This window comes from Alternaria triticimaculans (genome assembly GCF_023758025.1).
Source record: "Alternaria triticimaculans strain BMP 0046 chromosome Unknown scaffold_4, whole genome shotgun sequence".
NCBI lineage: Eukaryota > Fungi > Ascomycota > Dothideomycetes > Pleosporales > Pleosporaceae > Alternaria > Alternaria triticimaculans.
Window position 1 is genome coordinate 88,097 of NW_026055961.1, and position 15,225 is coordinate 103,321.

Below are 15,225 nucleotides of genomic sequence, written 5' to 3' on the forward strand. Positions count from 1 at the left end.
CCGCGGGACTATCGCGCCTCTCTTGGTTAGCCTGCCCCACTTCTCCACGCACGTTGCCCTCTGGGCACGATGCACCGCGTGTATGACAGCTACCGTCTTTGGACGCTGCCTTGGTCTTTCGTCTTCTATCCATCGAAACTCTGAGTGTTGTCGCAAAATCCCGATGCAGTAGGTCCACGCGACAGGACGCTGGATGGGCAGGTACGGCGGTCGCGTGCTGGGTCGGACATGAAGGTCCGACTGTGCGGGCTACGAACTCCGAGATCGCGATCTCTAGACTTGGACACTACATGGGGTCGCAGTTGAGCAGACTGAACAATGTTGTCTATGCTGGCCGCAGACTTTCCACTGACGAGCAGACCCAAAGCAAAGCACGTATAGTTGAAATCGTCTGCGAACAATTTACTAATTGTCTTGAATGCGCAGGCGAGTTAAGTATGTACGCGACCTTACAACCCAGAGAGTATATCCTCAGTAGCCTTCTCGCTAATCATCATAGTAGGCAAAATAGGAAACCCCCCAGGTACCTTCGGAAAGGCGCTTGCATCTACGACTCGCAGGCCCCTCGTTCCCCTTACTCTGAATTTACTATCTAGTACCGCGAACTTATCTCCATCGGCACCAATCCTACAGCTGCTACTAGCGTGATGACTATACGCCTGCTCCTTGATATACGTCTTCTGACTCTCGACCGTACAGTTCTGCTTCCCAATGGTACCTTCGCAAGGATGGAGCTCTTCGAAGGGTGCCAGCGAATCAGGTGCAGACGGGTCCACTTTTGACAGCCAGGAACGTACCCACTCGACACCTTCGTAGATGGCTTGGAGATCTTCCTCTGCGCCGTCTTTGAAGAAGTTGAGGTTGATGGCTGGCATGTCGCGCGGATTAGCGGATCGGAGTTCTACCGTGCCGGCTTGCGAACGCGGATTCATGTGGACCATTGCGCACTCGTATTGTGATGGGCCGTAGGTCTCGTTGAAGTACGGAGGGCGATTGGGAAAGCTGTCGGCATCGTTAGCGCATGTGTAGAGAAGGATGTGGATGCTTACCCTGGCCAGAAGCCTTCGAACGCGAAAGAACCACACCACATGTAAATGTCGCGGATGCCGAGTTGCGAAGTGGACGTCTTCCAGAAGTTGGGGAAGATCTCTGACATACCAGTAACGGCACGGTTTCCGAGCGACAATATACCAGCCTCATAGTTATCGGCCATCTGTCTACCCACACCCGGCAACTCTACCACGGGCGAGATATTGAACTTCGTGAGTTGATCAAGCGGGCCAATCCCAGAAAGCATAAGCAGTTGTGGTGAGTTGAATGCGCCGCCAGAGATAATGACCTCTTTAGATGCGAAAACTTTGCCTGCGACACCCTTGTCATCGGGATTGGAACGGGGATCAGCACTGTACAAGCTCTTGCCCTGCAGATACTCAATACCGATTGCTCTAGGTGGTCCTGGGGAGACCTTGTCGAAGATTATCTTCGTGGCAAGAGTATCCAGCGAGATAGTCAGCGGATATTTGCCAGAAGCTGCAGTATCTCTGGCGTAGTACCCCGGAGACGACCGGCGTCCATTGGGGTTGATATGACTGACACCGCCGAAAGGTCCAACGAGCTGGTCGCGATCTGGCTGCGCACCATTCATATCGCGCTGCAGCAACGTCGAAGCGGAAGAGGCATAGTAGCCGGCGGCCTCTGCAGCGAGTTCACTGAGTTGTTTGGCATCCGCACTGGTAGTGTAGCCTGGGTCTAGCATGGTCATGTCGAGCCAGCCGTCATGGCCATGCTCGTATGTGCTGTTGTAGTGCACCTTTTCGAGCTTGATGAGATACTTCCTCATATTCTCATGCGACCATGAGTCATCTCCGGTCATTTGCGCGATTTCGTCCCAGTCTGCATTGTTGGGGTTCATGGTCAAGCAGCCGTTGTGCATCGCACAGCCACCCAAAGTGCCTGCACGCGGATAATACTGAGATCAGGGTCAGTACCTGCTCTGGTCTATTGAATGGACCCATTCTCACGATTCCAAGAGCTTCGGAGTCCTGAGGCGGCTCGATGCCGACGTAGAACCCTCCATCTGGTTTACGCCACGTTCGATGCAAATACCTCGCTTCCCTAGCATCGTCATCGGAATGCTTCACGAAGAAGTCCCAGCGCTATTCAAACTCTTAGTCATACCCTATCACGATCTCATCTTTACTTACCGTGGCGGGATCGTTGCCGGCCAGGTTGAAGTTCAGCCAGTTTGATACATTGAGGTTTTCCGTCTGGTCATCCCCGGCTTCAAGAAGTAACACGGAGTGACCGGCTCTAGCGAGATTGGATGCAAGCGGTCCGCCGCCAGGTCCAGAGCCTACGACGATGTACTCATAGGTTTGGTTGTCGATTGACGTTGCGGCGACCGCCGTCGCACAAAGAGCTACAGCCGCAATGATTGAGCGAAGGGGAGCCATGATGGACGATGCGAAAGTGGAATTGAGCCAAGGGGTATTCAGCTTGTATCAACGGCGAAAGCCGCGCTCAAGTACTATCTCTCTTCCTGTTGAAGTTGACCGATTGTTGTTGACCTGCCAATATCGCCGGATATGCAGGCACAGAGCGCAATCAATGCAAGGCGATCAGCTTACCTGGGTCGATGAAGGCTTTAGACAAGTCTGCTTCCCTTTTTCGAACAAGATGGTGAAAGAAGATTCGTTCGCGTAACATGTGATGCATAAATTCCCTAGCTCCCGCTCTCCTGGCGACAGTGGCTGGACGAAGATATCGATGCTGATTCGTCCGGTTATAACGCTGCATATCGTGCTGCATACCCAACCAAGCGACGGTGTCATATTGCTAAAGTGTCAGCTTCCGTATCCATGCGATAAACAACACAGAAGCTTGAACGGTGAGTCGGTAAATGCAATGTTGGAAGCAGAATGTAGGCTCGGGGCTGGCTGCTCATTCAGCGATGTCAATGTGACACGAACACAGTCATCAGCATCTTGACAACTTAGAGGTGAACGATGAACTATGTCGTTCTTGATTTTATAGCTACACTGCAACAAATCTCAGTTGCTACATGCGCTCGACAATTTTTCCTTCTCCATCCCCAGACATATCCTCTGTTGTTCCGCTAACGTCTCCGCCACCTTTCAGCCTTAGCCGACAATATCGCTACGCCAAGTAGCCCTGCTCTTGCTTGCATGCTTCTCGATGTGGCGCTGCGCCTCCTCCTTGAACTGCACCTCGTCCCAGTGATAGTTGAGAGTGACGACGGTGTTGATAGGGTCGCTGAACTCCGGCACGAGCAGAAGTGAGTAGATGGTATCGATTACGTCTTTGGTAGAAGTATCTAGTGTCCAGTTGCGGTCTAGAATCGAATGGCAGATACGTCCATGGCGGTTGATATTTGGATGGTAGATGGGCGTGATGAAGCGTGCTTCTGGTGGCGACATCGGGTATTTGTCGCCCATCTCCAAGTAAAGGAGGAAAGTACCACCGGAGTATGTACTATCGGGCGGTCCTATTGAAGTCAGTACGAATGCAGATGCAGATAGGAGATGGTCTCTTGGGGAATGGAATAACAGTCGACCTACCTTGCATGACAATCTTCCAAAGCCCCATGTTCGATTCGCAGATGAAGACATCGTAGTGCGGATGCGGCTTGGCGCCTGAGTTACGAATCTCGTTATGTATCCTGCTCAAACGCACATTGTTGTCGGTACGACTGACGGACGAACTTCGGTTAAAGAGGCCCAGCTCCACGAACGACTCTGCGAGCTGTGGATGCTGCTTGCGATCTGGAAACTCGTCGCGGCTGACCTGCTCAACCTTACCCATGAGGTCAGCGCCACGGAAGTTGGAAATATCGGGGGCTGCGAGATAAGCGCGACGAAAGATAGAACCTTTGTGGGATCTATCTGGGCGCTCTGACAAGGAAAGTACGGGTTCCATCTCACAGATCGCCATAGCTGCTTCCAGAGTCTTTGGCTGGAAGACGTATCCGCCAGTCAGGAACGAAATTCTCTTGAGATCGGCATTGTTGACACCGGCACCCAAGCAAAACGAGTCGACTACGATGCCATCGCGCAGTAGTCGTGTCGGTAGGCTATGAGCCTTGTTTGTGGATCGGTTGTCCTCCCCGTCGGAGATGCATATGATTCTCAGCTTCGCATTTGGGTATTGCTTGGCGTACTCCTGCAGCTGATCCTGTGCGAGAGCAATGCTGTCCCAAATGGCCGTATCGCCCGCAGCTGTTATGTTGTTGAGTTTGTAACGGAAGTTTTCAACGGCGTGGGTGATCTTCTGTGTAACAGAGGACTTGGTGCTGAAAGTAACCAAACCGAGATGTGTCCGGAAGTTGTATGCGAGCAGACGATTTACGTATGCATCGAACATCTGTTTCAAAACGTCCAAGCGGCTCAGTGTGTTGCGGTACCTGGATTTACGGTTGCCTGGCTGCCGTCCCAGACCTATCTTGAACACCAAAGGGTGATTACCCCGTGCTGTGTCTTCATGACCAGTATCGTCTGAATTATCGTCATTGAGGAAGTCGTCTATCATTTCCTCTTCCTCCAATCTACCGGTACAGCTGTCGTTGTTGAAGAACTGTGATATCGGCTCCCAGTGATCCTCTGTGCTACCAGTGTGGTGACCGTCTCCAGTGTTCTGTAAGTTCGTCCAGAAGAAGAAAGGCGGCCCCACAGGGCATGATGAGCGGTTCATGAATCTCTGACGATAGTATTTGAACACCGTGGATGCTATAGAGTTTGTTGTCTGTTTGGGTAACCAGTAAGACACCACGCTGTTCTTATAGTCGCTGTGATGGTAGACCTTGACGAGACACAGCTCTTGGACATCGCTGCTCTTGTTTGATACCGTCGGTTCTAGAGGCGTGATGAACACCTCATGAGCTGTGTTGATCATGTCCGTAATAGGTTCTTGGGTAGCTTGAACTCGAGCATTTCGATGTTGTAGCTCATAGCTCGTGTAGCGGCCTTTGGTCAAACGGAAGGCAAGTTCCCATAGGTCTACCGCCTTCAGGTTGTGGGGGACATCCATTGAGCGCGTCTCAATTGGTGATCTGAAGGCGATGCGGGTGGTGCGCGAAGAGGCTCTTGTTCTGTTTCTCGATTGTGCATACTTTTCGAAGATGTCTTTACCGTTTAGATATGCATCGATTTGCTCTTTTTTCTGCACGTTGGGTCGTAGGTCATTGCTAGGAAGGATCAAATTCGTGCACGGCGATCGTTCGTTGGTCCGAAGCCTGTCAAAAACTCCAAGTTAGTAGTCATTCGGATGCACTTTTGGAGAGCACATCGCGACCGAAGTCGTCATGTTCACTTACCATCTTTCGATCTCTTTCCTCTCGTATGTGAACCCATCCACGGTAGTCACAGGGTCTTGCATCACGTCGTTGCTGATAGGACAGGAAAAGTCGCGCGGCACTTCAAATGTGGGGCTGTCTGTTGGAGGAAGAGACTTGTACAGCTTCGGTATGACTCCGCCCGGCCTCCACATCAAGGGGTCTGACGCTGACGCATTACCAAGGCAGACAATCAGCCATGCACAAAGCAGGCTCTTATACTTTTGCAAGCGTAGGGAGCGATTGTTGAGAACGTTAATCTCGCGATCGGTGATTTCGAATTCGGTTCGATAATACCATTGACTGGCTTGCTGCCTGAAAGTTTCCAGTTGTGTCTGTTTCGTTTCTAATTGCTGATCGTCCAATTGCTTGAGGATCTCGAGCACCTTCTCAGCGTTCTGACGGCGGTGGTAGTCATCCTTACCCGTGGCAATGATGGCCAGAAAATCCGTGTACGATTCGTGAGACTTCATGTACTCTTTCAGTGCATCGACGTCGGGTAACTCGAAAGCATCGTTCTCCACTGGTGGCATTTGAGAAGCGGCTACTGTGATCGGTGTCGCTCGCCGGATCACGATGTCGGCATCCTCGCTTGTTTGCACGTCGTCGAAACCACAGCGGTCTTTCATGCTTGCGCTCAAGTCGACGCAGATCATAGTCACTTCGTCCGGTGCCGTCATCATGCGATGATTATCGCCATATGCCTCGAAGACGATGGTCCCGTCAGCCTTCCGTTGGATGAGAATCGGTTCTAGCAACTGAGTAATGATCGAAACGTCCACGGCTTCTTCTTCTTCGGCACAACCTGGTCGAAACAGGAGAATGTCTCTCCCTGCCTCAGCACAACCGGCACGACCCACGTATACCGCAAGAAGGCCATTTCTGTCTAGAGTCAAGACAGGAGCAGAGGCAGAGGCTAGATTGGCGGGCGGTGTGACGCTCAGTTGGTTTCGGCTGCAGAGATTGGCCAGATATGTGAGATCAACGTACTCCGCAGGCGAAATGATCTTGTTGATGTCACCATCGTCCGCATAGCGAGAGCTAGACCTGACGACGTCGGAATTGAACACCAAGACTTGGGTCTTGATACCACCAGAGACTTTAGCAATGCGGTCCCAGGTTTGGTCGACTGTCGAGGTTCGCTTCGAGCTGTCGCCATTCGTCCAACACAGAAGTCCTTGCTCGACAAAAGCCTCGTGGAACCCCGCATCGACAAGACCGGATGTTGTCTGCACCGGCTGTGACAGTACGGGCTGCATCGTGGTCAAGTTTCGTAGGTCGTAAACCTTCATGCCAATATACGGTAGCCCGGCGTCCTCAGTAGTGATTTTCATTTGTTTGGCTTTCTCCAATATCAGACCGAATAGCAGACGAGATCCTTCAAAAAACCGCTTTGGATCGGAGCGGATGGTTTGCAGCGGGACAACATTCTTCAAGATCTCGTAAAGACATTGTGCCAGCGCAGCACGTTCCGGAAGTCCAGGAGTCTCGCCGCGCATTAGGATATGTGCAGCTCGGATAGCGGGGGGGAATTGTGTCAGGAGATGGACCATATGAAGCACGGCGTCTCGTCGATCGTCCTCCATGCTTCCATTTGCGGTGAGCTCAGTGAACACGCGCAATGTAGACAGCATGCTGGCTATTCCACGGTCAGTCTGGCCAACATGATGCTTCCATGCTTCCGACTCCTTGAAGATGCCAGCTTTGCCTTGATCGACGCGCTCATTGCGGCCCATTGTCCATCGTTGTACGGCGTAGATGTTGAGTACACCATTGACGGCGCAATCTTCTAATCCGGCCGCCTCAATCGTGATATTGGCGTTATGTGCGGTGATCTCGATTGGACACTCTGATGTGTGTACGTCGACGACTAGATCTCGATGGGCTGCAGGGTCTTCGTCATCTTTGGAATCTTCGGAATCTTCCTCTCGACCTTGACGATGGGAATGGCATTGCTTCGAGCAGATGGCCATGACCGGAGCTTTGAGGAATTTCCTGTCTCCCGAGGTCCGGATGCTAGTATCCTCAATGCCATTAACGACGTTCACATACTTGTTGGCCAGACTTCGGTTCTGCGTATGCTCCATGTATTCCTTCGTTGCTTGCTGGATGGCATTAAGGGTGATGTCACCGACAGGGATGGCGGTCACAATGTTGTTTGAGTGGACGAGAATGACCGTATGGAGAGCGTCGTGGTCCCCAGATCCGTTGACGTTGAGAATGGCATTGTCGTCGATTTGTCGAGCCAGGCTACAGTTGCACTCTAGCTCAGGGCAGTCGCCATCCTCAGTGGGGAAACCCAAGTGTTCTTGAACGAGGCCTTTCAGTTGCTGCAGAGTGCAGGTGGTCGGCACGTGCGTCGATATTGGGAGTATAGCTTCAGTATTGGACTGGGCCAACTCCGGAGTGATGACGCGAACGCGTAGAGTGTTTGCTGTTCTGTCGGACGTAGCTAGTCGTAACGGAAGTGTCGAACTGGGCTGCTTCTCGTGCACCTTATTTACAGTCAGTGACAGCCTTACGGATACATTTTCTGGGGACTTACCTCGACGACTGCGTAGACAGTCTCTTCGGCGTTAGGTAGGACATCAGATAAGAGATCCTCGAGATCCAGCATCGGTCCATCTTCTGTGTTCAGGTGCAGAGTCATCTGAGCTCCGTTCGCGTCGGAGAGACCCAGAGCTGGCAGGCGCGAGGTAACGCTGTCGTGTAAGGCCGAGCAGAGCTGAGATGGGGAAAGTACAACGAGTAAGCTCGCTCTACGCCCTCCAGCTGCGACGTTAACCGTGTATCTCGCCATGCTACGCGTGCGCAGGTAGTTGAAATTGCTGATGTTGAGCCTGTGGTAAGGTGGAAGAAGAAGTTGATAGGCCAGACGTGGATTAGTTATAATGAGTCAGTGTGCTCATATGCGCTTGTAGCAAGCCACTGGAAGATGAAAGACAGTGGCTACGAAAGAGACCATGTTTGTTAGAAGTCATGTCTCGAATACACAAACGGATCGATAGACATGGAACCCCGGTGAATTGTCTTGGAGGATGGAAGCAGACCGTAAGGTACAGGAACGGCCGGTGCGAAAGCACAGGTATAGAGAGACGCATGGACAAACTGAGTTGATTCAGGCATATGCGACAGAAGCAGTTCTAGTCAGATTGTCAAGTTTGTAGCATCAGTAAGACAGACAAGGCCCACGTATTCATGGTGTTGATAGAAGAAGAATGCGGTGCATTGTGCTCGTGAAGCCACGCAGCCTTGCGCTGACGTCGTAGCATCATGGTGTTTGACAGTGTATCAATAGGGCCCGAGACTAATGGAGATGAGGGTGATGGCTGGCAGTCGGATGTGATGATAAAGTGAAGTTAGATGAAAGCGACAAGACACGTGTTAGCGCGCATTGGGGCTTATCGATAACAGCGCCGGGGAATTATCCAACTGTCCTCATGGCCCTCCACCAACCCACGACTTGCGCCAACCTGTCCTCTACCCACGCACATATCGCTACGACCCCATAAACGTCCCACTCCAGCATATATCAAGCACACATCAACCATGGAGTCACCAGACACGTTCACGCTCCTCCCTCTCGAGATGGACCCGCAAACCAGCACCATCACCGCATCCCAAAGCACCAGCAACGCCCTCCAGACCGAGCTCGACGCCCTAAACAACCTCCACAGAAACCTCCTGCACGTCGAAACACCCACAGGCACACCGCCGCCACCTGTCCCCGTCAATCCCAAGCGTTCCGCCCAGATCAACAAGCTGCGCGAGTCGGGCAACGCCGAGTTCAGGAAAGGAAAGCCCGAAGAGGCGGGCAAGCTGTACACCCTCGCAATCGACATGGCGCTCGCACGTCCGGCATGGGAGCCTTCAGGACTCGTCAGGGAAGAGGTCTCCGGGCTGCTCAGCAACCGCGCACAAGCAAACATGGCACTCAAGAACTGGGCAGAGGGCGCAGTGGACGCAGAGGCCAGTGTGGAGATGAAGAAGGTGGGCAACGCCAAGGGCTGGTGGAGGCGGGGCAAGTGTCTGCTCGAGATGGGCAGACTGGACGAGGCAGAGCAGTGGGTCAAGCAAGGATTGGAGTTCGAGGCCACAGAGCAAGATCTCGTCAACTTGAGGGACGAGATTGAGAGGAAGCTGAGAGGCGAGGTTTAGGTTGTTCTCGCCAGCGATCCGTTTGAGCACATGACATATGGGGGACTTCCGCCTCGTCACTTGTAGGATTTGGACTAGACGGAGGCGCAAGCTGGGGCAGAGGTATACGATGGCATTGTGCTAGTGGCATTGCTATCAGGTCTCTATGATACGAGGATGAGCAGTGGAAGGATGGGCATTGACAAGGCGTTTGGCGCTGGAAGGCGTATACCACACTTGAGCCTATCAGGCTTTGAGGCATTCATAGCGAATCCATTGGACTGAATTTCCAATAATCAGGTTTCTCTCTTTCGTGCGCGTGATATCCAGTGTACCGAGCCCAACGAGGTTGCCATGTTCCATGGTACGCCTGCCAAGCTTTTCGTAAAGTGATCCCACTATGCGTCGCGCGCACCTCCTCCAACAACCACCACACCAGAGAGCGACTGCACAACACTGCGCCTCGCCATGAACGACGCTCAACAACGTCAAAGAGCGCGCAATAAGCAAAGTCCTCTCTCACCGGCTCAGACACAGCAGAAAAGCTCCATCCCACGCTTCTCCTCACCGTCACGAGCCTAGATCAGAAACACCTCACTCATTCCACGCACCAAACACACATACCCTCATTAGCATTTCTGCACACCCACAGTACAGACTTGCTTGTCCGAAGGAGTCAAACGGGCCGTTGTAAGACGCAAATCTACCTGGTCGCACAGGACCAGCAATTTTTCAAGAGGGATCAGGGGGCATTTCACCGCAACGGACGTAGGGTATGCTAATTTGGTGTTTGGATGTGAGTGAGGGCGACGCCGAATTGTTCCCAGGTTCCTGCGCTGCTGCCGCGTGTGGGGTTTGAGGTTGTTCGTGCTCGGACATGTTTGGAATTCTGGGTAGGGACAGCTTTCTAGAAGCTAAATGGACTTCATGTAGAAGAATGATAAGCGTTCTCCCGGTGACCCACGATGATTTGGTAGCGTTCGTTCTTCGGGGGGCTGGATCTAATCTTGGGGCTGATAAGATGATCTGATAAAAGTTTCTGTTCTGCACTTTTCCTTCTTGGGCTTGGCGTGGTGAGCCGGTCTTCGTGCTTCCCGAATACAGAATTGTGCCCGCGACTCCTGGAAAGTTCAGACGCGAACAACAGTCTAAGAAGACTCGTCGGCAAAGCTTCTGTAGTTCAGACATTTGCGAAGATCTTACTTAGTAGACATGTCGAAAACATGATGTTCAAGCGACCAGACAACACCCAACAGCACACGCTATCGCGCCCACCACGGTAATCTCCCGGTGGTATCAGCCCTTCGGCGTATACGAAGACGCACAGTCTCACACAGTGGACCCAACCTACAACTTGATGCTACCAAGCCCAAACGGCCCGCAAAGGGGACCCGTCTTCGCCCTGAAGCGGAGCCATGTCGAGATTTTCCTTTCCCGTTCGGCAGTACTAAAATGGGATCGTAGGCGCCGTCTTAACGCAGGGACAACGCTCATTTTATCAGATCATCTTTCAACTGCGATAAGGAAGGGCGATGGCTGCACGACCCGATTCTGTGAGGTCGGTAGACAATGAGGGCCAGAGGCCGACTGAGTCTGAGAAGAAAGCCGGGGAGGTAGTGGCTTGTAGTGATGCGGAGTCTGAGGGGCGGAGTGGTAGCGATAAGAGCGAGGCGATTCCGCTGAAGATGAAGCTTATTGCTATTCTTTTGGTTACGGCAACGGGGTTTGGGTCGCATTGGAGTAGTGGTGTTACTGGTGCGATGAAGAGTACGGTCAAGAAGGTATGGATTGCATCGTCCAGTTGTGAATGCTTTAGCTGACATTGAGAAGGAATTACATATCAACAACGCGCAGTACTCCGTGCTGGAAGCCAGCGAGGATTTCATGAAGACCGCTCTGATCCTCGTCAGCGGTCTTGTCACCGATAGGATTGGTGGTGCAAGTCTGTCTCCCTCATCCCTCAAACTATGTCGACGCTGACAGGAAACCTCTCTAGGTGCCATGCTCTGGGGTAACGCCATCTACAGTATCGGTGCCATCTTCATCGCCGCCGCCACGACCGTCCGCTCATACAAGTTCATGATATTCGGATCCATCGTCCAGGCATTCGGCGACATAGCCACGCAAGTCGCGCAGTACAAAGTCTTCAGCTCCTGGTTCGCACCATCTAATGGCTTCGCATCAACCCTAGGCTTCGAACTCGGTATCGGCAAGATTGGATCTTTCGTCGGAAAGGCTACAGCAAACGTTATTGCGAAGAACACTGGTGACTTCAGCTGGGTGTACTGGGTCGCTGTTTTCATGAACCTCTTCACTAATGTTACTACCCTCCTGTACTGGTTCTTCACGCGCTGGTGCGGCAAGAAGTATACTGGCACGGCCGACCCTGCGACCGGTGAACAGCTCACGGAGAACAATAAGAAGTTCGAGTTTGGAAAGGTGCTACGGCTTCCATGGACTTTCTGGAGTATCGTTGCATTCTCTCTCTTCCAGACCAGCACCGCCTCTGTCTTCGCTCAGAACGCGACAGAGTTCGCTGAGCAGCGCTTCGACATGGATGCCGTCAAAGCTGGCTGGTACTCCTCACTAGCCCAGTACCTGGGCTTCTTCCTCGTCCCAATCATCGGCATCTTCGTAGACATCCTGGGCAACCGCATCACCCTGATGCTTGTCTGTGGCTTGGGCATGCTCCTGTCCATGTGCCTGGCTACATGGGGCCCCACATACTCTGGCACCGCAGCTTCCTTCGGTATCTACGGTGTCGCATCCATGTTTGGCCCAACTGTCATCATCGACTCGATTCGCACGTCCATGTGGTACCAAGAAGTCTTCGGCTCTGGCTATGCTGTCAAGATCGCCGTCAATAACGCCATGTCCATCATCATTCGTATCATTACGGGTGTCATCCAGGATCGAGACGACAACTCTTACGATAACGTTGTTATCGTATACGTTGTACTATCTGCTTGCTCGGTCGTGGTCGCTGCGAGCATGTTCGTCGGCTGCTTTTGGACGAGCGATCTCGGTCATCTTCAGTGGACCAGGCGCCAGCGCATTAGGAAGGGCGAGATCATCAATGTGCGGAGGAAGGAGTTTGAGTGTGGCTCTGCTGGTGAGAGGAACAGGAAGATCAGCTTGTCGTTGTTTGTCGCGCTGTTGTTCTTGGTCGTCGGTTCGTGGGCGGCTTACTTCTGGGGTGTTGCGACAGGTAACAATGTCTGAGGCTGGAAGGCCGATTATCAATATCACTGGGAAGTTATTTCCCTCGCGAAAGACATTCACAGCTGTACCAGTCGTATATAAACCTAATTTCAATATGCCTGTGTCAATCCGATTCCAGTGCTTTCGCCTGCCAACCTAGGAAGAAAACAAACGCTTAAGAGCCTGCATCATCTTTAGATCACTTCCTTTGCACCTTTTTTTATTCATGCAGTCTGCAGACCTGTTCTTTCTTTTCTTGTTTCAAGGTAATAGCATAGATCTATGCACGGCGGGTTTCACCCGCTTCGAATGGAGCTACGGCGACTTGGCCAAGCGGGTCGGCGAATGCGACTTTTCCACCCTTTGAGTGACCTCCTTACTTTCCTGCCATAGTATCCAGGCTTTTTGGCTTCATCATCAGGAGACTGTGCGCTCACCAAGCCATAAATCTCGTACGTGGTGCCGTCAACCTCATACCACCAGCAGTCTTTTGTTGGTTTCCATTCGGCCGGCTCAAAATATCCTAAATCCCGTTCCACACCCACGCTGTAGGGAAGTAGTTCTTTCCTCTTTAGTTCCATGTTTTGATTTGGGGCTTCGGGGAAATAGCCCATCGCTTGAATATAGGGGTATACGTCAGGTCCGGGTCGTTTGCTACCAAACTTTTGATGCCAATCGTAAGTCGCCTTGACCCAGACGTCGTATAAGAATGCATCCAGGCTTGTGGACACTATACTCCAGCTTCTCCCTAATTCCACTAACGCGTTTTGATACTCAGCATAAGAGTGAGACAGGTCTCCCACCAACTCTTCCGTTCTTGAAGTTGTCCATGGGGTGACTCGAAGGTACGTTTGGATGGCTCTTCGTCTCTGGGTCACAAATTCTTCGTAAAAAATGGCCATCACATCGAGTAGAAGTACCTCCAAGGATCTTGCGTAGTTGATTGTGAGTCGCTGTTCTTCTTCCACGAGCCCCATGAACCCGTAAACCTTATCGCGAGGATCCTGACAATGACTTTGGCTAAACAAGCGAACAGCGTGTAGAAGCGTCATCCAGATATCTGGAAGATGAGATTTCACCAGATAACTCGCAGGTATCGGAGGGACGCGATACTGAAATTGCCCGGCTATTCTACACAGATCACTCCAATCTACCCAGACAGGACCGGCGGACGGATGGTTGTATAGTACCTTCTTCTTATCTGACAAGATGATTTCCTGCACAATCCAGACGCGAGTGAAATAATCGTTTCGCGTAATAGACGTCACATAAAGCAAATCGCTTTCCCTGGAATACACCAGTCGGTCTTTGGTGTCTCTCAAAGCAAACGGCACGTCTCGGTTGTTGTGAATGTTTCCAAGCCAGATGATGGTCTCGTGGCACCTGGAGTAGATCGATCCCATCATTCCAACCTGATGGTTTCTCTCTTTGACGCTGGTCTGGTCGATACAGATCTGGTCTATCCAAAGGTACTCGTCTCCCATCGGCTTCCATACATAATCGTCCCCCACTGGTGTCCAATCGGCATATTTGTCCGTAGGCTCCCACGGGAAATCGTCCTCTGTCGTCATAACATAGGTTTGGAAGAATTGAAACAAATTTTCTCTGATACTGAGGGGTTCGCCGTTGACCGAGATATTGAACTGTGGTGATGGTGGGCCCCAGGTATAGGAAAGAGCGACGAAAGGTGGCGCGCTGCTCAATTCAAAAACCGAGATATCGAACTGCAGTCGGTTGTTCTCATCCAAACGCAGCTTAATAAGACGGATTTGCTGGGTGGATGTGTCCAAGGGTTGATGTCGATACATTTTTATCGGCCCCATCTCGAACGACTTCATACTTTCTTCACGGTCCATACAAGCCTTCTGATGTTAGCTTCGCTAAGCCTCTACGCCAGAGGATAAGGCATCTACGCACCGGCGCATCCATAATGACTCATTCGAAGGTGACTGGGGCTACTAGGTATGCTGTATATCGCATTGAGAACCTGCACTTGTGTCTTGTGTCGCGCGCTCGAGCACCCAGTCGAGTCAAATATCTAGGTAGCGATTGTCTCGGACTGTCGCTTATTAAGGCTTGGAAATGGAATTGAAGTGCATTCTAATTGCAGGATGTGCGAAGAACTGGGTATGATATGGCCGATTTTGCTTTTGCTGGATTGTGGCGGAGCTCCTCCGAGGGGTATCGTGATGGTGGCTTAGGCAGCAAAGGTCGGCCTGATTCGCTTAGCGAAAACCTGGCGGTCATGCAAGGCCGCCTCATTCAGTGAAGCGCGAATGCGGAGCTGTTGTGCAGCAGTTTGCAAAAACTGAGCTGGTAGATAACTAAACGACTTCGGTTCAGTTGCACACCTCGGCATAATCTACAAGGGCAGCGGTTTGATCGCCTCGAGCGAAGCGCCACAATAAACAAGAATTGAGCATCTGAGGAATACACTGCATTCTCCGACTATAGACTCGTCACGTTAGACGACATCGAAGTTGTCCGGGTATATCCAAGGTACCATACCAAATGGACCTCGCAGCAACAACATCTACCCC

At 51.8% G+C, this 15,225-nt stretch overlaps 4 protein-coding genes across 4 annotated transcripts; 2 read left to right on the forward strand and 2 right to left on the reverse strand.

Annotated features, from left to right (window-relative positions):
* Positions 1 to 449: 449 nt before the first annotated feature.
* J4E78_003646 (uncharacterized protein) lies at positions 450 to 2,453 on the reverse strand (the record flags this gene model as incomplete). Its single annotated transcript, XM_049364283.1, has 4 exons — positions 450 to 1,002; positions 1,050 to 1,969; positions 2,022 to 2,156; positions 2,205 to 2,453. The coding sequence occupies 4 exons, from the start codon at positions 2,451 to 2,453 to the stop codon at positions 450 to 452; spliced, it is 1,857 nt and encodes a 618-aa protein (XP_049223361.1).
* Positions 2,454 to 3,140: 687 nt separating this feature from the next.
* Positions 3,141 to 8,147, reverse strand: J4E78_003647 (uncharacterized protein; the record flags this gene model as incomplete). Its single annotated transcript, XM_049364284.1, has 4 exons — positions 3,141 to 3,505; positions 3,579 to 5,200; positions 5,330 to 7,677; positions 7,893 to 8,147. 4 exons carry the CDS (start codon positions 8,145 to 8,147, stop codon positions 3,141 to 3,143), a joined length of 4,590 nt encoding a protein of 1,529 aa, XP_049223362.1.
* A 749-nt stretch (positions 8,148 to 8,896) lies between these two features.
* J4E78_003648 (uncharacterized protein) lies at positions 8,897 to 9,505 on the forward strand (the record flags this gene model as incomplete). Its single annotated transcript, XM_049364285.1, has 1 exon — positions 8,897 to 9,505. One exon carries the CDS (start codon positions 8,897 to 8,899, stop codon positions 9,503 to 9,505), a length of 609 nt encoding a protein of 202 aa, XP_049223363.1.
* Positions 9,506 to 11,016: 1,511 nt separating this feature from the next.
* Positions 11,017 to 12,706, forward strand: J4E78_003649 (uncharacterized protein; the record flags this gene model as incomplete). The annotated part of the gene is made up of 3 exons (XM_049364286.1): positions 11,017 to 11,265; positions 11,315 to 11,426; positions 11,481 to 12,706. The coding sequence occupies 3 exons, from the start codon at positions 11,017 to 11,019 to the stop codon at positions 12,704 to 12,706; spliced, it is 1,587 nt and encodes a 528-aa protein (XP_049223364.1).
* Positions 12,707 to 15,225: the final 2,519 nt, after the last annotated feature.